This window comes from Haplochromis burtoni, unplaced genomic scaffold (genome assembly GCF_018398535.1).
Source record: "Haplochromis burtoni strain Fernald_Lab_line unplaced genomic scaffold, NCSU_Asbu1 Contig_160, whole genome shotgun sequence".
In the NCBI taxonomy this organism is placed as follows: Eukaryota; Metazoa; Chordata; class Actinopteri; order Cichliformes; family Cichlidae; genus Haplochromis; species Haplochromis burtoni.
The window spans coordinates 625,882-648,496 of record NW_024582521.1 but is presented as its reverse complement, the minus strand read 5'-3'; the positions used below and the strand labels follow the sequence as shown (position 1 = coordinate 648,496).

Sequence of the window (22,615 nt, the reverse complement as noted above, 5' to 3'; positions counted from 1 at the left end):
GTCAACTCAAAATAACTAAAGACAACTTTGATATCACTGTGAACGCAGAAATGTTACACATTAAAACAAGACCAAACATTCAAAACCTGACAGTTGCTATAGGACCAAAGCTGACTTGCACAGCTGCACTGGTATATGTGACAACAGGCTGATCTATTGACTTCTGGGTATTGTTAATGTTTACTACGTCACACATCAGTGGCAATGCATTAGTAAACCCAGAGGGTATACTTTGATCGACAAAGAGTTAGCGGCATGAATGGACATAAAAATAACGAGTCAGCACTTTGGAACAATTTCAAATCTGCTAACTGCTGTAGTAGCTTATGTTTTACTTATGATTTATTGACAAACAGCAGTCAACTACAGTTGACGACTTTCCCTTTCTTCCATTTCCTGTTTGTTAAGTTGGTTTTAAAGCTTTTATTGCACATTATCATTGCATCAGCATCATTTTATATATCGCTCATCTGCTCGGTGGTTGTGGGGAGGGGGACGCTAAAATAGAACAGAGGATGAGATAAAGAAAAAATAAATACTGTCACCATGAATGACAGAAAAAAAAAAAAAAAGCAGTAGAGACTTTTATGCTGAGCTTTTATTAAATGGGCACCAATAGGTTGGTTAATAATGTAAAAAACAGTTTTTACTTGCATCCATTTGTCACGTACAGTCTAAAAATTGCAGCTTTATTGATTTTTATACTGTATTTGATTCATACTTCATACAATCATGGAGTGAAAAATAAAATAAAAACGGCAAATTGGTGCATTCCTAGTTATTAATATTGTATTTTGCTCACCAACAATGCAAAAAAATATGCATGTAGATGTGTTGATTATTAAGTTTATTCCTCTACAGAATAAATCTCTTTATCTAGCAAGTGTGCATGTGTGTGCCGTGGAAACATGGTTGGGGTTATTTTTCCATGTTAAGTAGTAATTTTAATAATGGGCAATTATTGAGTACATGTAACATGGTGTTGTGTTAGGACATAAGCGTAATAATAATATCACATGACTGTCATAAACACCGCCAGGATTTGTTAAAATACTGGGAAATGAACTGGTTGAGCAGAAGGTGGACGACACAGGGTGCCCTTATGACTCATCGTGGCTGAGGGGAATGTTCTTGATATCTTGTAGGTTTAAATCTGTCACTTTTACCAGTTTTCTTCTGATTTCCTGAACATACAGTGTAACTTTATTAAGAAAAATCAAAATCTATGTATTTTTCCCCTCTTGCATTATATTCCTGTGTCTTCCATAAATTACATTTTAAGAATTAAATGCAAAAACTGTGACACAAGTAAACTATAAGAGTAAAATGCAAAGAGCTAAAATGCAAAAATGTGAATAGCTGAGATCACAGAACAATGTGTTACATTGTCATGTTACATTGTTACAATGTTACATTTAGATACAATTCTGCATGTATGCCCAATGCTGCAACCAGAGAAATGCAGTATTGTGCAAAAGTCTTGAGCCAGCCCTCATTTCTTTTAAATTTCTGTTTCCAAGCTGCCAGACTTTCTCAAATATTTTTATTTTTTTTAATGGTCTTGAGAATTAATTTTCCAGGTTCTCTGACGATGTTTCAGAGCTTTTCTTTGGACATTAGCTGCTTTTTCACAAATTTTCAGTCTAGTCCTCCTTCCTGATGACTTTCAGAGGAATGTTTTTATGTTTATAAACCTACTTAACACTGACCTATGAATCATAACCTACTCACGACTTATATAAAAAGGCACCTAACTCAAGGAATGAACCAGTGTTGTGTCTACACATAACAGACAACTTGAACAAACCAGTTTTAAATTGTATCTTTAGGCACTCTGTTACTGGCAGTTCGTTACAAAACAAATAATTTGTTCTCATTTCTTTAGTTGCGTCTACAGAAAAATACCAAAAGACAACACAGTTTAACTTAAAAAGTCTTTTTGAATCAAAAAGGTGATTCCCACAGAGCTATTAGCTGAAAATTTAGCACATCTTGTTATGGTGTTGAAAAAAAATTTGAGGAATCTCAACAAGTGGAAGACAAAAGAAGAAGTGGCACGCCTTAAACAAAACAAAAACAAAAAAACAACATCTAGAACAGACGACCAGTATCTGAAATCCATGTCTTTAAGAATTAGGAAGGGACCATGTCAAAATTGATGGAATTATGAACTTAGAAAAGTTCCATCAAATGTAAACCACCATTCAATACCATATAGAAAGCATCTCATAGGCACCAGTTTTATTTTTCATCATGACAATGATCCCAAACACCCTGGCAATGCAGTAATAGCATACCTGGACAGAAAAAACACACAGTGGGACACTATCAGTCATGGATTGTCTCCAAAGAGCAAAGTGGGATCATCTTGACAGAACAGAGCAAGTCAGCCAATATCCAAAGAAGAGCTTTGAATGTCCTTCAGGAAGCCTGGAAAACTATTCCTGAAGACTACTTAAATTATAAGAAAGCTGCCTAAGAGAGTTGAAAAATAAAGGTGGTCATACCAAAGATTGTACAATTCTAACAAGCTTGAAAGTCAAACAATTTTTTTTGCCTTATTGTATTTCAATGCATGTTTGCACATTTCAGTAAAACGCTGCACCCATTTCCTATTTTCCTAGCAAAATATAAAGAAATGAAGGGTGGCTCCGGACCTCTGCACAATACTGTGTTCTGCAATAGTCATCCCATTACAAAATGCCAAGTACACCCTGTAGAGCTTTGCAGCACACTGCTGGGATATCACACAGACAACATATTCACTCTTACAGTCAAATGCCTTATTCACCACAGGATTGACTGCCCCTTAGAAACTGGGGGATGGAGAGAAGGTCAGAATATCTCTGCCACTCAGCTGCCTCGTGACCAAGACTTTGAGCCAAGCAGCTAGCAGACTGTAGGTTAAACGCTACCTTAATATGTGCTGCCTGCCCACCTGTCCCTAAACAGACTGAACAGTACTTGGCTAGATAAACTGTCCACATGTTCAAGTAAAAATGCAGTCCTTCTCTTTTAGATTTACTGAGATTGAAGCTGACAATGCTTGAGAAAAAAACAAAAAAATGTAATAGCGCACTAATTGACAGCCGGCATTTAGTGTATTCAGTAGATATACACTTGCTTTAGGTATAGATAGGCCAATTATAAACACATTGTAAATAAGTAGCTCTCAGAGGTGTGTGTAGAGCTTGTTGGTGTATTTATGGCTTAATAAATTTAATTTACAATGATATTTCCTCATTAAAAAAAGAAACTGAAAAAAGACTTGTAAACAATCACATATGTATCAATATTTATTAATGAGTAGCTCTTTAATCTGTCCGCCTCTATAAAGTAGGAATCTTTTCACCTACCCATACCAGCTGTCATAGGACTTAGACGCAGGATACACAATGGACACGTTGCCAGTCTTTCATAGGGCTAGCATGGGCTTACATTCTCAGTCACTTTAGCCACTTCAAAATTGGACTGTGGGAGGAAGCCGGAGTACCAAGAAAAGCCAGGCACACACAGGGAGAACATGCAAATGCCACACAGTCCATTAATGCATCTTGAATGATGTAATCTTTCTCAACACTTCCACCTTGGGCTTGGCCAGCCAATCCAATTTACACCCACATATCTTCTTTAACATCAAAGAACTATTTACCGTAACCCACCCATACACCCACTTGTCTCTGCTGTCATCCTAGTTTCCAAGTTAAGTGAGAAAGCCACTTGACCACAAAAGGGAGCAATCATAGTTATTAAAACCTGAAGGCTGGAGCACATACACACCAGGCATGAGTCAAACAGAGCGCATACCCATATAGATTAAGATGCGATAAATAGTGGACTCGTGCAGCTGAGAGTGACAGAGGAAAAAGCCTCTAAAAGTGTTGTTGAACTGCACTAAAAAAACCAGGAGAAAGAGGAAAAAAAAAAGAACAGTTATGAAATGCCTAAAGAGGGCAGGACTATGTTTAAAGTTAAATGTGCAGCAATATAGAAAAAAACCCTTAAACGTTTCATAATATCCACACCTTTCTCTGAACTGGCTGTGAACATGTAACTATGGCATAATGTCTCATTTCACTCAGAATCACACAACATTTCCCAGCTTAAAGGGAACCGAACACACACACACAGCTCTGAGTCATGTTTCAACAGCTTCTAAGTATTCGAAAGACTGCATTTCATCCATGAAAGACAGTATGACTCTGTCCATATAAAATCTGATCAAAAGGAGATTTTTTATTTTATGAAATTATTTTTTAAAACAAACAAAAAAAAAGAAAAACTTAAAATATGAAAACACAAGTAACAGCAGCCAAATGTAATGTTCTTAATGAACATGCAAAGTAAGCAGTCTAAACTTTTACCCCACAAATAAATGCCTAGTATTTGTACACGTGGCTCGTACTCACCAATAAATTCAAGACAGCATAGCTGAATAATTAAAATGGGCTCCAAAACATAAGTCTAAATATTATCTTAATAATCATTTTAAGGACAAATATCATGGTGTAAAACACTGACTTAAAAGAAAGACATTTACCAGACTGAAAAAGATGAAAAGTCAACCAGGACGTATTCAATATCTAATGATACACAGTAGCTGGAGAAGAGCTTTTTTTATTTGATGGAAAGGATTTTTATACTGCACATAATGAACCAAAGAAAGATTTTTTTTCTACGTTAAAATGTTTACAGTGAGGCGGAAACACCAAAACTAAAATACTAAACCCGAAACAGATAATGTTTGGATTTCTTGAATAGCCAGCATTACTTGTAAAAGAAAGGCATTGTTTTCTCAAGAAAAAGTTGACATTTTGAAGTGTTGCAATGATCAGGAAACATAACTTTCTTTTATAGGTGACAAGTCTATCAATGTGTGTGAGTAAGAATAGATTTTTCACACCTTTCACATCTACCATTTCACATATTTTTACTGGCCTTCCACAAAATCTGTGATGCAGCTACTGTGATCTCTTTCAATTCTATGTTTATATTAATAAAGGTTTAATAAATATCTATAATGATTTAATGACACCATGGACTAGAAAAAAAAAAGCTAATCTGTACTCTACATGAGTGCAAAGACAAAAAATCTGCACAGTCTATCAGAAAAAAGTCTCCTAAGTTCCTTTAGCTGCATCTAGTCAACTTAATGTTTAGCCGTCTCTCACCTCGGCATTCACGCAGCCATAATGATTATGTAGTTGCATTTAACTGAAGCCTACATGTGTAACTAATATTTATGAAACTAATACAAGTAATGTTTAACCTAATCACAACATGATAGCACAGTAACAGGTGCCAAACTGCAACCCTAACTGAAACAGAGAAGACAAAAAGGCATTGGGATTTGCAGCTGTAATCAGCATATTAGTACAAGATTATCCTGCTTACCAGACGCTCTTGTCAAACACCTTCGTGCGGAACACCTCCTCTTGATCCAGACTTATGGTGCAAAAAGTACAGAGATCCCTTTGTCGATTTGGACCCGAGACAGAACCCAGGTTTTTAGCTTCACCTGCAGCAAACAGAACATCATTAGCATCCTAGCATTATAGCAAAAATATTTTTTTTAAAAATAAATAAATTTAAAAAAAGCTGTCTTCAACACAAGTAGCAATATCAGTAATATTTCTTCACCTCTGTAGCTCTTTTGGTTTACAATTGTATATCAGAATTTTAGTGATAAGTCCATGTATGTGCTAATATAATTAAGCTTAAGGTTTGGACCTCTAAATAATACATCTTCAGTCTGATAATTAATAATAAGCTTTTAATTTTGCAGCTACTTCTAATAAACAAGCAAAAAAATCGTTATGTTTACATTAAAGTGATTTGATTTGCTCGACTTAGCACACAGGAATCCTAAATTAATAGAAGATTTATGATTGCAGTCGTTTTCAGCACACTTTTAAAATTCTGCTTTGATGTTCATCATCCCCTGTTCATTCGGGGGACACAGACTCCTGCCAGTTGCCAGGGTAGGCTGCAGAGCGGATGTAGCTGAAGTAGACTTGACGCTCAAATGTGGTTAAAAACATGAAACATCGACTTCCTCAGCAGAACCAATGGTGACAGCACAGCGCTGATTCACAAATGACAAACACCTTTGTAACACACTACTTCCATATCATTGCAGGCAGGCTCAGATTACATATCATGGAGTTTTAGTACAACATATCTAAACAATTCACAAAAGCTGCGCCACATAGGGTAAAGCTGATTTCCAGTACAGCTAATTGTTACCAAAAATACAGCACTATAAATAACTTCACAATGTAACATATTTAGGCCATTTACTAGATTAGAGGGGTCATGATGGTCTAAATTAGCCCTCTAGCTGCTGACCGGTACCCTAAGCCCAGGTAGGGACCTAATTAAGAAAAGCTGCCAGTGAGATCAGCTTTTTAACAAGTTATTAATAGCGGTTTGTGTCTAATCTTAGGAATGGCCAGTGAAAAGGGTCAAGCTGTCACTAAACTTGGACCAGGATGTCGTGGTGGGAGTAGGGCACAGAAGCACATATGCAAAAGAAGAAAAAAAAAGACAAACACATAAGGCATCACTTGATCCATCTTTGCCCTTTCATAGCATTTTCACTACAACAGAAGTGCGTCTCCCTGTGGAAAGAAACCACGACCTAAAGGGTGAGTAAGCCCTAGGACCTTTAATATGAGAATCAAACAAGGACACAGATGAAAGTACACTGGAAATTTTTTTGTCACAATAAACACATCTTCACACAATGCCACCTCCACTGAAGTAGGCTAAAGGAAAAAGGACAAAGTGTGAACGAGGAAGAATGGAGTTTCGCAAGACTGCAAAGTGAGTTACATGCCATGATAGTTCCTCTATTTTGTTCTGCTTACTGTTTTTTCATTAATTCATAGTAGTGAAACTGACATTTGTCTTCCTATTGTGTTCCTAGCAATACAAGCATTACATGGTAGCTGGCCTATACTCGTCTTACAGTAAATACACACCATTTCACCCATTACTCATGAGTGCCTACTATCAATTTGGAAACTGAAAATGTATCACGAGTGGCTATTAAAAAGAATGAACACACGACATAATTTCAGTAATACAGCAGTAATAAATATTGCTCTCATTAAATACAAATGCATTCATTTAACCAGTCGGTTAAATTTCATGTGATTAATAGAAGCAGTGCCACACAAACCGAAACCTGAAGACGGAGACAGGATGGTGGGGAAGCGGATGAAGGCTAATGAATGGGTATTAACACTGAAAATAAGCAAATCTACTGCGCCATATGCAGTACCCTGTTATCTAAAACCAAAAACTTGCAATGAAGGAATCTACTTGTGTAACGTTTAAAACATTAAAAAAGGTGGTTAAAACGCTCGTAGAGAGAAGCCGTAGAAAACAAAACGATAAATCCATCAGGCAGATACCCCCACACAGGAGCTGACCCGCGAGGAGAGGACACCGAGGCTCTGCTGAGGTATTTTACTTTAAAGTCGGGATTTCCAGTTTGGACGTTTGACAAAAACGGGATGATTGTGGCATTTAAGTAACTACGATGTTATTCTTATTTATTTTTTAAGGAACAAGCATCTGTTTTTCAATCAGTAATTTAGTGGCACTTGATGACACGATAATCTTTTTTATGACGATAGCCTCCACATGCATTTCAAACCGCACAAATGGCTTCAAGAAACCGGTTTATTTTTTATTTTAACGCCAATAAACAATACTGGATTTATTAGCAAAAATAAGTTAGTGGTTCCCAGTTAAGATAAGGTTGGTGTCCGGCTAAAAATGAGCAACTAACGTGAAACTTTAAAGGGTTGAGCAGCCACTGCTTTGCTGCCTTTCAATCCGATGTGCGTTTAAAGTCTGTGCTGTAGCTGGAAATAACGTTATTGCCGTCTAATATTTAGCATTAGAGTTGCCTGACTGGTAGATGCCCGCAGTGAGAATAGCTGAATGGGCTCCTAGCTTGGTGACGACTGACTGAAGAGGCTGGTGGTAGTAGCTAGCCCGACGCTGATTTAACTTGGCTTCAAGCTGCCAAAAAAAAAAATACGAATAAAAATAAGAGTCACAGTTTCAAAATAGGCTCAGGGGTATTAAATGGTGGCGGCGAGGCTCTGCGCGATGAATGAATGCATTCACAACAAGCTAGTAGCCTCTACTAGCATGCTAGGCTAGCTTGACGTTAGGCACCAGCCAGCAGACGAACCAGCTCGCCTGTCTCTGCCTTCACTCAGTCGACTGTTGATAGCACACCGCACCCCTCCCGGTCTCCGTCTCACAGCTCTCGACCTCCTTCCCCCCCTCACACTGTGCGAGACTCTCAAAACGTCGGTTCACTTACATATTTTACCCCGCAGGCTCTGTAAAATCCGTATCTTAGCGTCGTCGTCTTCCGCCATGGTCAGAGCTGACTTTTGTCGCTGCTCCGGTGCATTCAGAGCTGGTTTATCATATCCGTTTATGAATGCAGGCAGAGTGGAGAAAAAGCCAGTCCCACTATAGCGTCACGTCAAGTCCCGCACACGCTCCAGCCTTGAAATGTTTGGAGCTTCCTCTAAAGTCGAGCTTCCTTTGGCTGGCGCAGCAGTGTGATTAGTAGGAGTTTTAAAAGGAATTTAAGGTCCCCCTCTCTCTCTGTGAGTGTTTGGTGTCATTCATTATGCAACCATAACGCTTTCGGATAACACGATAATAGTTTGACTTGTGGCACTAGCTTAGCTTAGCTTGGCTAATCTCGGACGCCAGCGCTTTAAGTTAACCCTGTACGCTTTATGCCCGCTTTTAGATTTCAGACAGATAAAGGTGTCACCGGGTATGAATGAGTTAGCTACCTCTGCCCCGGATAAAAACTCATTTCTCGGGGCCACACACTGACTAAAACACTTTATTTTGAAAGCATTAACCAGAGGAAAGCTGCACACTAAATGATTGCACCAAAACATAAAAATGTCCGCGAACGTCACAGCTGCTTTATGAGTGTGTTACTGAGCAAATATTTATTCGAGTTTGTGGGTGTGTCATACCTGGTTTGCATTTATTTGTTTTCAGCAAAACAGGTAGATGAAAAAAATGTAATATTATACACTCTGGTTTTATTATCTTCTGTGTGGATTACAAGATACTGTAAGATACACAGTTCAGTGTGCATTTCACAGCTGTTTTTTTTTTTTTTGTCGTTTTATTCTCTTCCCCTTTCAAGGTGGTGTAGCTTTTTTGGTTGGGTGTCATCGTCAGATGGTAGTAGCATGGAGCCTGAAAAGCTGTCAGGTATGCGGTTTCTAAACAGCACATGCTGCATATGCTCACTACACATATACAGTTATTATAACATCGGAACCCAAGTGTTTTCCTTTGTTAATTTTGCACATGGAGTTCACCTCAGAGGGGTGTGGCAGTAGTTTCCCAGCTGCACAGGAGATTAAGATTCAAAGTAAAATACTTTGTGTATTTTTTAATATAATAATTCAGGAGTGGCCATGTATGTAAATTTTCTGTCTCCAAATAACATAAAAAATGCCTTTGTGATGTATGATACTCAAACAGAAAATATATAAGATTACTAATGATCATATTTAGATATACTAGATTTAGCTCATATTTATTTTAATGACCACAGTACTCAGTGTAGCTTTTGCACAATATAATGAGCCCTCTTCACCTGAACACTGGAGCTATTCCTAGATATAATCTTTCTTTCTTTCCTTTCATAGTATAGTGGTTTACACATTTGCTAAGCAGATCCCTGGTTCTGTCCCGAGGGGAGACACAAGTCCCTGTGGGGTTCTGCCAGGAAGGGCATCCGGTGTAAGAAAAAAATAAAACAAATTGCCAAATCAAACATGCTGAGCTACCAGCTGTAGCGACCCCTTGTGAACAAGGGAGCAGCTGAAGGTAGCTCACATACTTTGTCTTTCTTGCATCTTAATTTATAAATGTAAATACTTCTACCTTACGTTTGTAATCCCTATTCATGACACATAACTCCACAATATTTAGTTATGCTCTTATATAATATGATGTTATAATTTGACCCTGCATGAGTAAAATCCGGTCTATTTCCAAAGCCATATGCAGCAATACTTACATATTTAAAAATGAAAAGAAAAATCTGATCTGATCTGGAGTCACATCGCTGCCATCACGATTTGCTGCTTTTCCCTCATTAAAGTTTACGGCAGGACAGGCTGCCTCAATGTTACTATTGGTGTGTTTAACAGTGCCTTATACCTGAAAATGAAGAAAGGAATTTCTTTTACACATCTGGAAATTGTGTCTTGAGCCTAAACTCTTAAAAACAGATGCAGTTTGTGTGGAAGAAAACAGGGAATTAACTTTTCAGATGGTGTGCAGGTCCCCGAGGACCCATGAGGAGTGCACAACCATCTCGTGGCTTGATGGAAGAAGGCTTTGCACCAATAAGCCTGCTTAAATCCTTCTGCCTAAAAACATCCACCACACTTAAACACTATGTTTTTCTAGCTCCTCAGTTATAATTAGTTTCACCAAGTTTTAGCATTTAGGCGTAGATTATGCTATGAAACAATGGTGAAGCCTTTATTATAGTTTTGGCCAAAGCAGGACAGGATGTAACAGTTTAGAATATCCAACAGTATTTATTTAAATAATTTTACATGTTTTATACATATTAAACACACAAAAGTATTAAGTTTAATCTCAGTGGTGCAATGAGTTAATTCAAAAATTGAAATTACATCAGTGGTGCTTCAAATTGAAATCGACTTATCCAAAGTATTAAATGAACAAATTAGCATAGTCTACCTATAAAGTGCAACTCGCCATGTCCAGCTAGCTGACAGGGAGATTCAGAAAGGTGACAGTCAGAAAATTCATATGGTTTTCTCCAGGCTTAGAAAAGTGAAGACTAAACGGATTTTACATATTTTCCAACACTTTGTCTCTCTGCTTTGATATTGCACATCGTTTTGAAGAAATATCACCAGTAGTTGTATTTATTTATTTTGTTTCCATGAGCTTTCTGTCATGTCACTGAGTCTACCTTACATGCATAGACAATGGACAAAATACAGTCTGTGTCAAGAGGTCCTATATTATGCAAGAAACAAAAAAAACTTGAACAAAAGCTTACTGAGTCTGGTTTAGGAGGGAAGAGATTACATGGATAATTAGATCATCATGTTTACTGTTTGCTGTCCCTTCAAACACTCTAAGCTGCAAATACAACATTGCAAATCCTATGTTCCCTAACCAAATTGCTTTTTTTTTTCTTTTCTCCTTAATCTTCCCTGTAGCTGGTTGCAGTCCTCATGAACCTTTAAAAAAACGGCTCCTCTTTGCACACCCATTTCTCTGGCTTGTGCATGGAAATGTGGGCACCTCTAGAGTCAGAGTCATTTCTTCTACAGAGTTCACTGTGACTGTTCGTTCTTGGTCCCGTCACAGCGTCCGTGTTGCTGTCACTGTCTCTGTCGCACGCTTGCCTTTTTGAAACCAGGTGACTTGAATGCTGTGTGTTTAACCTCTTTTTTGGTATTTTGTGTTTCAGCTTTGAGGCTGCAAGGGAAAACAGTGGGTCAGTGCAAGGTGATAACGGGCTTTTAATGCTGGAATATGACACATCTTGATGGAGAGTCATTAAGTCAGTTTTCTCCTCAGTTTCAGGCTGATTCTCATCAATGGAAAAATGTTCCCCTTCCACTCTTTCATGTTTTATGTTCGTCGCCCCGTGATTGTCACTGTCCTCTGTTTTGACGGTTGCCTGTCTGTTGGCTTCGCTCTGGTGTGCAGAGTATTTCGAACACGGTGCGAAGTCGTCAAAAGTGTAGCCCTCCTCGTTCGCTTCCTTGTGTTTTTTCTCGTGGCTTCTCTTCGTGGCGAGGTAGAGAAAGCGCTGGGGACAGAAGGAGCAGCGGTACCTTTTCTCTCGGTTGGGGCTCTGGGGTGTGTTATCGAAGCAGGAGCCATTTTCCATACAGCTGCTGCAGATGTAATCGCGGCCGGCGGGCGCCTCACTGGGGGGGCCTTGTTTACCGCAGGTTCGACAGAAACAGGGGTGAGAGCCAATGACATGAGCCCTCAGACCGGTCTCCGTGATAAAAGAGCTGTCACAGATCTCACAGTTGTACGTGGCCCTCGGGCTGCAGTTCTTGCCAACGCTGTGCTTCACCCTCGTGCTGCTCACCGACACGCTCTCTTCTCTCAGCCAACTGCTTCTTTCCAGGTGGGCCTCGCTAGCAGCAGTTCTATCTACTGATGTTTCAGAAAAATGGTGAAACATGGCTTTTCTGTGCTTATATCTGAGCTTCTTCCTTTTCTTTTTAGCTTTATAGGAATAGTAGGGGCGCCAGAGCTTATCTGCTCCCTCGCAATCAGACGGGTCATCGCATGCCTCTGGCTCTCTGGTGGCAGCAACTTCTGGTCTGAAGCGGAGCCTGGGACTCTCTGAGTCTTCCCTTGTTAGAGGGCACTGGCTTGGGCTCTGCTCCACACTCAGTTCTCGAATTCTCCTTTTTTTCCTGGGAAATAGTTTCGATCCTTTGATTTGGCGTCGGATAATGGCTTCGTTGCCAATTTTGACTGTTATCTGACACAGCGGCATGGCATCGCTGTCAAAAGATGGACCTGGGCATGCTGGTTTGGCGATGTATGTTTCTGTTTTTGCCCCCAATGTTTTATCACACAACAAATTCTCTGTGTGCGATTGAAGGATCTCCTTGGTCATGTCCTCGACTCTTTTGGCAGAAGCTGACAGCTCACCTAGCTTTTTAACAGTGTTCAAGGACTTTAAGAAGGGCATATTATGACTCATGTGCTCTGAGTTAATTATCGGAGATGGATTATCTTTGTAACCTGCAGGAGATTCTGCATGGGGTTGCACAGAAAAGGAACCGTCATAGCTAAAGAAGGGTGGACCTCTGTTTTCTGCCTCTTTTCTTGTGGCCCCTCGAATTTCCACCTCACTGTTTAGATTTTGGTCGCCATCCTGGTCACATGGCTTGTCAAAGCTGATGCGAGGCATGACAGGTGAAATCATCTTTGTCGTTGCCATGAACGTCAGAGGGAATGAAGCAGTGTCAGAGTGGCTGTTGAGACCATTTTCTTCAATTTGAGGGATAACAGAGTTACTGTCTGTTGCAGACTGATCACCTCCTTCAGCTTTCTCTGAATATGTGTGACTGTACGTCTTGTATTGTCTTTTTCTAAACTTCATGGGTAGAAGCCTGTAGAGTTTGAGAGGATAAATGTTGGATTTTAGCCCACCATTTGCAGACTTTTTCTTAACAGACAGACTGGGATCAATGCCATGAAAGGACTTCTGATGGTTCTTCAGGATATAGTATGTCATGAATGTCTCCAGGCAGAAAATGCACTGGTAGCGGCGTTCACCTGTGTGCCAGATTTCATGCTTAGTGCGATACTCTGCCAGGGCAAATACTTTGTTACAGTAATGACAGGGGTAAGCCCTCTGCCAGGAATGTACATTCTCATGCCGCTTTAGACTGGATAGGGTGACGTAAACCCGTTTACACACACTACAGCTATATCTCCTCTGACCACCATATATCTTCATTGGCTTCTCATCGTGTGGAGGCTCTGATTGGTCCACTTGAAGGGGCTCTGGGGTGTGAGGGCTTGGTAGGTCGGTGGGAGGAGGCTGGGATATGTTGGTTTCCATTTCTGATCCGTCATCGGAATGGTGATCCACCTCTTTGGTTGAGCTATCCCTGGCATCTAGTTTAGGTGGACCTCTCAAAGCCTTAGGACAGACCTGCTCATGGTTGCGCAGACGTTTGAGGTGTATAAACTTCCTGTGGCAAAACTTGCAAAACAAATGACTAACAAAACGCTTTTTATGTACCTCTGAGTGAATGGTGAGAAGAGCTTTATTTGTGAATATCTCCGGACAGTGCTCACAGCCATAGATTGATATACTGTCCTCTGTCTGAGGGGAAAGTGTTGGCGGACCCAGCTCCATTGGAGCTGTGTCTGTGGCCATAGGTGGCCCTGTGTCTATGCTTTTTTCTGCCTCAGAAAAAAGCGGAGGCGGGGTCATAACTGCGGCAGGTGTTGCAGTAGCACCGTCAGTAAATGTGGGGGTCACTGTATTTGGTTTGTCGGTTTCTGGTTCGGCTGGTGTCGGAAGCATGCTTTTACCCAAAATGCTTCTCAGCTTGTGCCGCTTTTTAAGCGGTCCTATATTCCTGTAAATGAGTTGCTTTGGCTGTGGTACAGCTGGCTTACAGACCTTCTTGCTGTCACACTGACTGCTATCTTTGCCTTCAGTGGATTTGCATACTGCATATGAGTGCTCGGAGAGGGCGTGGGTAGTCTCATTGTTCCCGCTGAAGCAGGATGTTGTAGAACAACTTGATGGGAGCTGACCCAAGTCGGGTGACTGCCTCTCTCTGTTTGCTTGATCCAGAGGGGTGAAAGGATTGTTTCCAGGACACACTTCAGTGATTGAGAAGGCATTGGTGATGCGTGGTCCTCTGGTGCTGTCTAACTCCTCAAGCCCAAGAGGTGCTTTCTTTATTTTTTCAGACACCGGGGCAGTGCAAGAATCTGCTGGTTTAACACATTCATCCTGTCTCTCTTGTTCTGCGAGCTTCTCCAAAAAAGCAATTCCGAGTCTTTTTCCAGCTGCTACTACACCCTTGGTGTCCTCTGCATCAGATGATGTCACCTTCGAGCAGTATATGAAGTTGAGGATACAGGCAAACACTTCAGACTTAAGGTCCATCAGTTCCAGCACTTGGCTGGAGTTCCATGGCTCAGAAGTCGTCAGAGCGTTCCTGAAGTACCCACTGCAGGCTGCCAGTATGTTCTTGTGGGCCCGAAACTTTACATCCTCCACCACAATGGTAACATCACAGAAGAGGCCCTGTAAACGCTGTTCATTAAGCTTGCTAAGCACAGTTTGAGGGTGAGCGTTATCCATCAGGTTGTGAGGGCATGGAGACACCACAGTCATCTAAACATAGGACGAGAAATAATCACATTAGAGTTTTGCGAAACAGAGAATCTGAATTCCAAAAGAAGACTCAGGAGTGAAGTGTGTACATGTATTATTTGAAGCTATCAAGCTCTTTGTGTGATTTAACACTAGATGGCAGTAATGTCCTGGCACATGAGCTCTAATGTCAACAAGCTGGTGAACACTTCTGACTCAAGAAACTATATTTTCACTTGCATTTTGCATAAAATGTAATTTTCTAACAATTCAAAAATGGCTTACACAATGACTTTAATGCAAACTGTAGGCTCATTGAAATATCAGACCTATAAACTGTGGCTGAACTGTCTTAAGACTGTGTTGCTCTCTGAAATCACTTCTGCTTAATCCCAGATGTGCTTCTCGTCTGTAGAAGAGCTCTTTAATCTCACATTTTTAAAAGTTAATCTCCCTTTTTATGTCGGGCACACGTAACTGTTAATGCACTTTGATATTTCAGGCTGTAAATCATTAGACGGTGCAGCAATAGGGAGGGTGTGAGTAATTACTTCAAGGAATGGAAATTTGAGCTTTAAGTGACAACTGTAAGCTACTACAGCAAAGGCTGCAGAGGAGCTGCTTTGTGGCTTATAGTTTGTACTAGAAAGTGCTCTGGTGGGAGTGTGTCACGCAACCGCATAGAAGTACTGCGAGCGAGCATTTTTATTCAAAGGCTGCGTTTAAATATGAGCTAAAACCAAAGAGACCGGCTTAAAAATTTGGCGGAATGGCTGCAGTTAAAAAAAAATCCTGACTCTATAATGACCTAATGGTTGACAGCTGGTGCACCTGGCATTCTCAAACTGTCGGCCCTTTTTGTTTTTAGTTGTAATTAATGGTGAATAAATTGAATGGTAATCCAGTCAGTGTGATGCCACAGCGGTGCACAACACAAAGACTGGTTGTACAGTCATCATGACTGCCTGTTGTTTTTGGTTTGTTTTGCTTTGGTTTTAAAGTTAATATATGAATGTTACCCATAGAGTTATGAGTCATATGCTCCCATTTTGTTTTTCAGTTTGTTGTGCAGGCACCAAAGGTTGCTTTTAATTCCCAACTATTCATCAATACCTCATTTAAGGGCAACTAACATAAACAATGCTATGAAAAGCTTATTTATTGCATGTGTTAGTAGATAAAATTGATAATGCATTGATAACAGTAATGCAGTAGTTACTCTTGAGGAAATGCCTTTCAGTTTCCGCATACTGGAGCTAATGGCGGCCTTGATTGTACAGACTGGTATTTTTGAACGCTGCCAATCCAGCGTTTATGGATTAATTTGATTCTGATAATGACTTAACACGATCTGCAATCTGCAAACCCTAGATGAAGTTAATTCTGACTTTGAAAGAGGATGACGGGTTAACTGTGGCCTACTCATATAGTCAGGGATGAGTCGTTACTGAGGCATTTAGCATGTGTTACACAGTGCGCTGACTGTATCTGCTAAAACACACTCAGCTTACACTTGCAAGTGCTGAATCATCACGCCTTTTGCAAGTCAAGCTCAGAGGTCACCACTTTACATTGTTGCTATTTTCATCTTTGTGGCTGCATTGAAAGTTGCGCAGTGATGATTGTACAAATTAGCATTAGATCAGTTTTTTTTAGGAGTTTAATATGTTTTTATCTACACGCCAGCCATCTTTATCGGTTATCTCTGTTTTATATTCACAGTTCAGTTTGATATCTGATATTGTGTCACGTTTTGTTAATGTCTGCCAGTGGTGCGCACCATTTGGCAGCCTGCTGTTGTGAACGACCGGTATTCTTTACTCCCGGGACTGCAGGTGATTTATCACCGAAGGTATTTTGTGTTTACGTTTTGTTTTGTTTTTGAATTCTCGTGCAACAAATATGGCCGCCAGTCTTTAAAGCATCCCAGACTGATGAAACATAGCCACCCTGCTGCCGTCTTTCTCAGACAGGCCTCTGTTGTCATGGCAACATGCTATGGCGCAGCTCTTATTGGGATTCAGCTGGATGGCAAGTGACTGTATTAGCCGTCCGAGTATTCGGTCCCCTCTCTCTCCCACAAACAAGCTGCCCTCTCTGAGAACCTGCACCGCGCAGCAGTCTGCAGAGCAATCGAGGTTTGCCTTTGTCTCGGCTTGAATGTACTTTGTGTCTGTGTATTGGTCTGTGTGTCTTTGTCTGCAGCAAAAAAAAATGGACTTTCTCACCTAGCGCAAGTGATGTGCCACGCATTTGTTTTAATTTCGTACTTTGTGCTTCATCAGAAGCGTTTCATCCTTTCCTCTGCATCGTTATTCTACTTCACCGCATTCATTTTTTCCACATTTTGTATGAGTTTTCTCGGATTTATTCCCACCACATGCTGAGCGGAAATTAGAATTTCTCATCAGGGCTTATGAATTTGCCACACCCCAACTTTAGTTTACCTTCAAAGACAAAGTGAAATTATTTTTGTTACATCTGTAATGAAAAAGTCCCCACACACTAAACCACAAACCAAGAAATGACAGTACAGCATACAGACAGCATTGTCAATCAAAGAGCGAAATATCAAAGCAAAAGACACTTCACTCATCTGTGCGAAGCGAACTTCCGCAAATAAAAAATAAAAACCCCAAACAAAAAAAGAGAAAGAAAAACGGTTAAAAAATCATGCAAAACATACCTTAGTAAATCAGAGAAAGTGATGCAGGGCGAACAGGAAGCAGTGTCATGCAGTATCCCTTTTCTACAGCCCCGTGTATACCAAACTATACATGAAAAACAGTTTCGTGAGACCAAGGCGAAAGTAGTTTTCTTTTTCTATGATGGTCGCTGAACAGTGGTGTTGTCAGAAGCAGAGCTTTTTCTGACGTCTTTCTTCCTCTCCCTCCCTCTCTGTATGAAGATGACTCCGGCTCCAACGTCCTTCGCCTCTATCCATGCAGCCCAAGTCCTGGGCTAGATCTGCCCTGCCCTCCTCTGGCTGTCCCTCTTCTGTCCTGCTACAAGCTATAGGAATAACTCACGGTTTAAGCAGCGTGTAGCTAAATCGGACTATTGGTCTGCTTTTGTGCTGGCTGGGCAACTGAAGCTTTCGTTCTGGAGCCACTGAGCAGGAAGCGGCAACTTTTATTAAGCATGGCAGAGGGTTGTAGGGAGAGCGGAGAGATGCAGGGTGCTACATCACACACCAGCTCTGTACTCGAATGCAATGCCAGAGAAAACGCTGAGCTGCATTGCTATTAGCAGCATAGAGTGAAGGGTTCCTCTGCTGTACAGCAGACGATCTATTAAATCTCCCCAGCACCGCACCAACGGGATCTCGATGCAGCTCGATGTTGACCAAAAATGCATGACATAAAATCATCTCCAGCCCACTTAGAAAGAGCATGCACCTTAAATGCATGACGCTACACTATGTCTGTCTTTGCCAGTGCAGCAATACATTACACCAAAGGTTTTCGTCTGTGCTTACGCAGTCACTGTGGTTAGGTAATGCACAAGCTAAGAGAAGATGGCACTGTCCTATTTGTGTAGCTTTGTTAGTCAGCGGACAGATGTTCATCAATGCTTTTTCTCACAGTTGCATCGAGCATGCAAACCGGATGCAAAGCTAAGAGAGAGTCCCGCTTTCAGCGGAGACTCTGCTTATACCTACATAGAAGCTGCTGATTGATGCACCGGCAGCAGATGCGTCAGCAATGCAGACGAGGAGGGGGAGGGGAGGAAGCTAAACACGACATGGCTCTGTGAGCTTCTCACTAGCCTCTAAGGACGGAAGCACTGTTTTATTTACGTGGCTGAGAGTGGAGTCATATGACTGTGCCCTCCTCATCCTGACTGAGATCCACTTTAACAAACAGCAAGCATCAAAGCTTTCATTTTTATGGCACTATTTAGTTCAAAAGACAGAAATGAGGCAGGTGCTGTATCACCATGCATGCACTTACTCATCGCCCTGAAGGGGGGAATGTTTTCTTCATTAAGTGTTTGTGCTTTCCACACTTAAAAGACCGAACTTTAAAATCTTAACAGCCGTGACTGCTGCCCCCTTTTTTGTGTTTGCTGTATGACATTAATTTGGTTTGATGAATGCACACAATAGCCACCATTTCTGGGTGGCGTGGCACGCAACCCTCCGCTCATCGCTGTTCAGTTTTCTTTTCAAATATCATCATCTACATATCTGCTTGTGTGAACTTACAGTGTAAAGCAACAAAAAGACAGATTAAACATATTTTTACTGTAGCAGCAAACATTAAAACGTGGATTAGTTGTTTGATTCAGAGTAAAAATTAGAAAAGCAGTCAGTTTGAGAGTGACAGCGGAATGATGATGTTTTCTTTTAACCTTTGTAAAGCAAAGAAAGTAAAGTTTATGTATATGAAGACACAAACTGCCTGACACCAAAAGGAAAAAAAAAAACCCTAAATGATAGTGGTATTGGTTGGACACTTTAGTTCATGCTTGGATCAGACTGATCCTTTAAGGCTTTTGAACAATGCTTTGTGGTGAAAACGCCATAATTACAGCGTGTGTTACTGTAAAGTTTACTTTGTATTCTCTGGTCTGACTCTCAGCAGAGTCAGCCTACAGGTTCGTTTGACCTTCATCATGCAGCGTCAAAATATCTGTGAGAAGTTCTTATCTACTCGCTCTCACGCATGTGAATGAGAGAACCCTGCTTTGGTGGGAAGAAGTTAATTTGTGTGCATGGATGCATTTAAATCTGCATTTAAATAAGTCTACACAGTAACCTTGTTTTGCTTTGATTGTCTGTGCCTTACACCGTACAGTAAAACTACTACATGTCAAAGTAACCTTTAAACAGAATAAGGTGGTCACAAAAACACGTGTACAAAAAATGAAAATGAAATAAAGTTAACGGTTTGCGGAGGCTGCTCTTGGAAAGCACCAGAGTGTAATGAAAAAGCGGTAAAAATGATTTCACTTTCATTTGGCATCATTTCTGGAAGGGAAGGTGGTTTAATACATTTGTTTTTAGACTCTCACCACTACTTAAGCCTTCTTCTGGACTAAGAAAGCTAGGAGCGTTTAATCCGGCCCATAACGTGCTAAAACTGGAGTAATCATCGCTACCATGAAGGCATTTTTTGCATCACTGTAGTGTATCGGTAAGTCCCCATACTGAGAGTAAGAAATAACTTGATGATAAAAAGATGGAGATTAGAATGGCTAGACATTTATTGCTTTATAAAACATCAAACCTAATCCATGTAGACCATTTAGGTTATTGTTTGCCACCATCTTTTTCAATAGACACGTGTGATTCCACTGTGTGCAGAAACCATTAAGAGCTCTTTTTCAGTAAGCTGCATTTAATTAATATTTATAGACTGCAAGATATTGAAAAGAGGAAGAACAGCATCAATTTCTTACTGGTCAGACAAGTTTATAAGCTTTTTTAAATAAGCTTATCGAGATTTGCATGTCACAAAGTGGGCGGTACATCAAACAGATCATTTTTGATCACGATTGCCTTGAACTGTCAAGACATATATACATATATGTATTTATATTTTCCTTCCTGGTATGACATCTCTGTCCAATCATAGCAGCCACCTGTTGTTTTAGTTAGCGCCTGTGTGGTTCTCGAATTCACAGCAAAGAGATATTAGACATCAAATTAAAACCCTGGTTTCAGTATATATTAGTAGTTTGTGTCTAATTTCAGGTTTTCTCCTCCGTAAAACCTGACAGCAGATTCTGATGCCGGAAAAACGAATCATTTCTTATTTATGAGAAAAAGCCCATTTTGTGGTCTTCTTATTGTTTTAACCTAAATAATAACTCATCTGTATGAACAGCCTAGATACCCTTATTAGGGTTTTTTTTATTTTATTTATTGCTTGGCACAATTGCTTTGGGATTTATGAGGTTAGGTCTCAAGCTAAAGCTTAAAGAGGCCTGCAAATGATAAGAAAGAAAATAACTGTCCTAACTGGAAGTTCTGTGCTCATATTGGTATTTTGTAAAAATAACCCTGACATTACAGCTAGGATGTGTTTAAAACCATAGGACAAAGTTAACAGGCCTCTTCGCCTCTGATGCTCAGTGAGCTCAGCTGCGGCCTGCAGGGACGCTCTTCGGGGAAAAGGCTGAGAGGAAAAGACTGCAGCAGAAGGCTGAGTAGGCCTCATTCTCATTCTCAAAGCATTCACACTCTTTAGCATACAAAGACATTCATCCCTTGGACAACTTATGTTGCTGCTGCAACAAGCACTCGTACTTTGAGATGCCTACCAAAACGTTTGTGTGGAAGGTCTTGCCGGGCCTGTCCCTTCGCTGTGGAAGCCTCTCTGGTGTTTGTTTAGAAGGAGGAGAGCGACTACCCAGCTCCCATTCTTCCTCTAGCCCGGATCAGGTCATTACCACTTTCCCTTCGTCACTGCCGTCTGTGGACTATGGCTCTGGCAGAGGTTCCCGGTTCCTGCTGTGCGAAGTTGCCTTCTGGAGGCTGCTGCTACTGCTGCGTCACTCCCGCTGCATCACTGACCCACAAAGAGGAACTGAGAAGGAGGGGTGGTGTTGTGAATGTGTGCAGTAAATGGATAAGCATGAAAAAACCCACATAGCCCTACACCACGTCAGTAATCAAATGGATGTGGCTGATGTCTCTGTGCCTCAGAGTGAGGCCTAGCTGTTGCTGTGGTATTTGGGAAGTGGGTCTGGGAGACAGATTCTTTATTGTTACGTAATGAATATTTTTCCTAGACCAGACTCAGCTGAGAAGGCGGTGTCAGGGGCTAATAATAGGTCATGGTACCCACCATTCAGGGCTGTATGCTGTCATGTCAGATCACTCCAGCACACAGCTATCATTTGGCCACAGAAATATTTGATATTGCAGGAAGGCGCGGTCATTTATGTTAAACTACCTGCAGTTTAACACGTGTTCTACTTTTTGTTATAACACAAGGGCTTACTTAGGTTTTGTTTCTTTTTTTGGCATTCTTACATGACAGTAGGACTGTATTATGTTATTCTTTTAAAATTTACTATAACATGCCAGCTCTGATTCTAAAGTACCTGTAAACAGAGAAAAACAGTGCATACCTTTGTCTTATGTTACTGTAGCTTGCTGGTACAGGTTTCAGGAGAGGTAGGTAGGACTGCTGTGTCAGATGTCCTTACACACGTATATGCACAAGCTTTTAATCCAGAATAAGTAAGTTGGAGTCTTTTAGGCCTTGATATGGTAACCAGAACTACAGCACTTGTTTTGCACACGTTACCTTTACATACTTGATTTCCCTCCTCCTCCTCCTCCTCCTGTCATCTGACTCATTTTGACGTTTTTATTGTGACATTGCTCCCTCTGCTGGCTGCTTCAGTGATCCCACAGAAAGCCAGGCTGCCTTGTGTATGCAAAGACAGTGGAGGCCGGTTGAGGGCTTTCAGCAGAGGGCGCAGCCAGCAGTTCACCAGCAAATGTAAACAGGAAGTATGACATGATGTCAGCAGGACTTCAGTTGCTTACGTATTTTTCTGTAAGTTTGTTTACATTTTAATTTCACCAGGTTGTCATCCAGACATGAAGTGCCAATTTAATGTCATTTACAAGGAATCTTACACAACGCACACTCTTTGAAACAAAACAAAACTTGCAAGCAAGAGTTTCCTTTGTAATGCAAAAGTAGTGACTTGCTTTGGAGAATA

The 22,615-nt window shown here is 40.7% G+C and overlaps 2 protein-coding genes across 3 annotated transcripts in view; both read right to left on the bottom strand.

The window, feature by feature from the left end:
• Positions 1 to 8,522, bottom strand: part of rasa2 (RAS p21 protein activator 2) — a 33,066-nt gene extending 24,544 nt beyond the window's left edge. Inside the window, exons 1-2 of the mRNA XM_005933154.3 lie at positions 8,345 to 8,522; positions 5,395 to 5,518 (exon numbers count right to left, since the gene is read on the bottom strand). Of these exons, the coding sequence (XP_005933216.1) occupies positions 5,395 to 5,518; positions 8,345 to 8,402 (182 nt within the window). The 5' untranslated portion in view covers positions 8,403 to 8,522. The remainder of the gene's footprint in view (positions 1 to 5,394; positions 5,519 to 8,344) is intronic.
• A 641-nt stretch (positions 8,523 to 9,163) lies between these two features.
• Positions 9,164 to 22,606, bottom strand: zbtb38 (zinc finger and BTB domain containing 38). 2 transcript variants are annotated; one of them, XM_005933164.3, is made up of 3 exons: positions 22,013 to 22,606; positions 21,200 to 21,465; positions 9,164 to 14,953 (listed from the first exon to the last, which is right to left on the bottom strand). In XM_005933164.3, the coding sequence occupies exon 3, from the start codon at positions 14,951 to 14,953 to the stop codon at positions 11,297 to 11,299; it is 3,657 nt and encodes a 1,218-aa protein (XP_005933226.1). In that variant the 5' UTR covers positions 21,200 to 21,465; positions 22,013 to 22,606; the 3' UTR covers positions 9,164 to 11,296. The 2 variants fall into 2 exon arrangements, with proteins under 2 accessions (XP_005933226.1, XP_005933228.1); XM_005933166.3 differs by lacking the exons at positions 21,200 to 21,465; positions 22,013 to 22,606 and adding an exon at positions 17,619 to 21,193.
• Positions 22,607 to 22,615: the final 9 nt, after the last annotated feature.

Bases quoted from the DNA above. Each gene is read 5' to 3' on its own strand.
- zbtb38 (XM_005933164.3), bottom strand. From the start codon at position 14,953: ATGACTGTGGTGTCTCCATGCCCTCACAACCTGATGGATAACGCTCAC.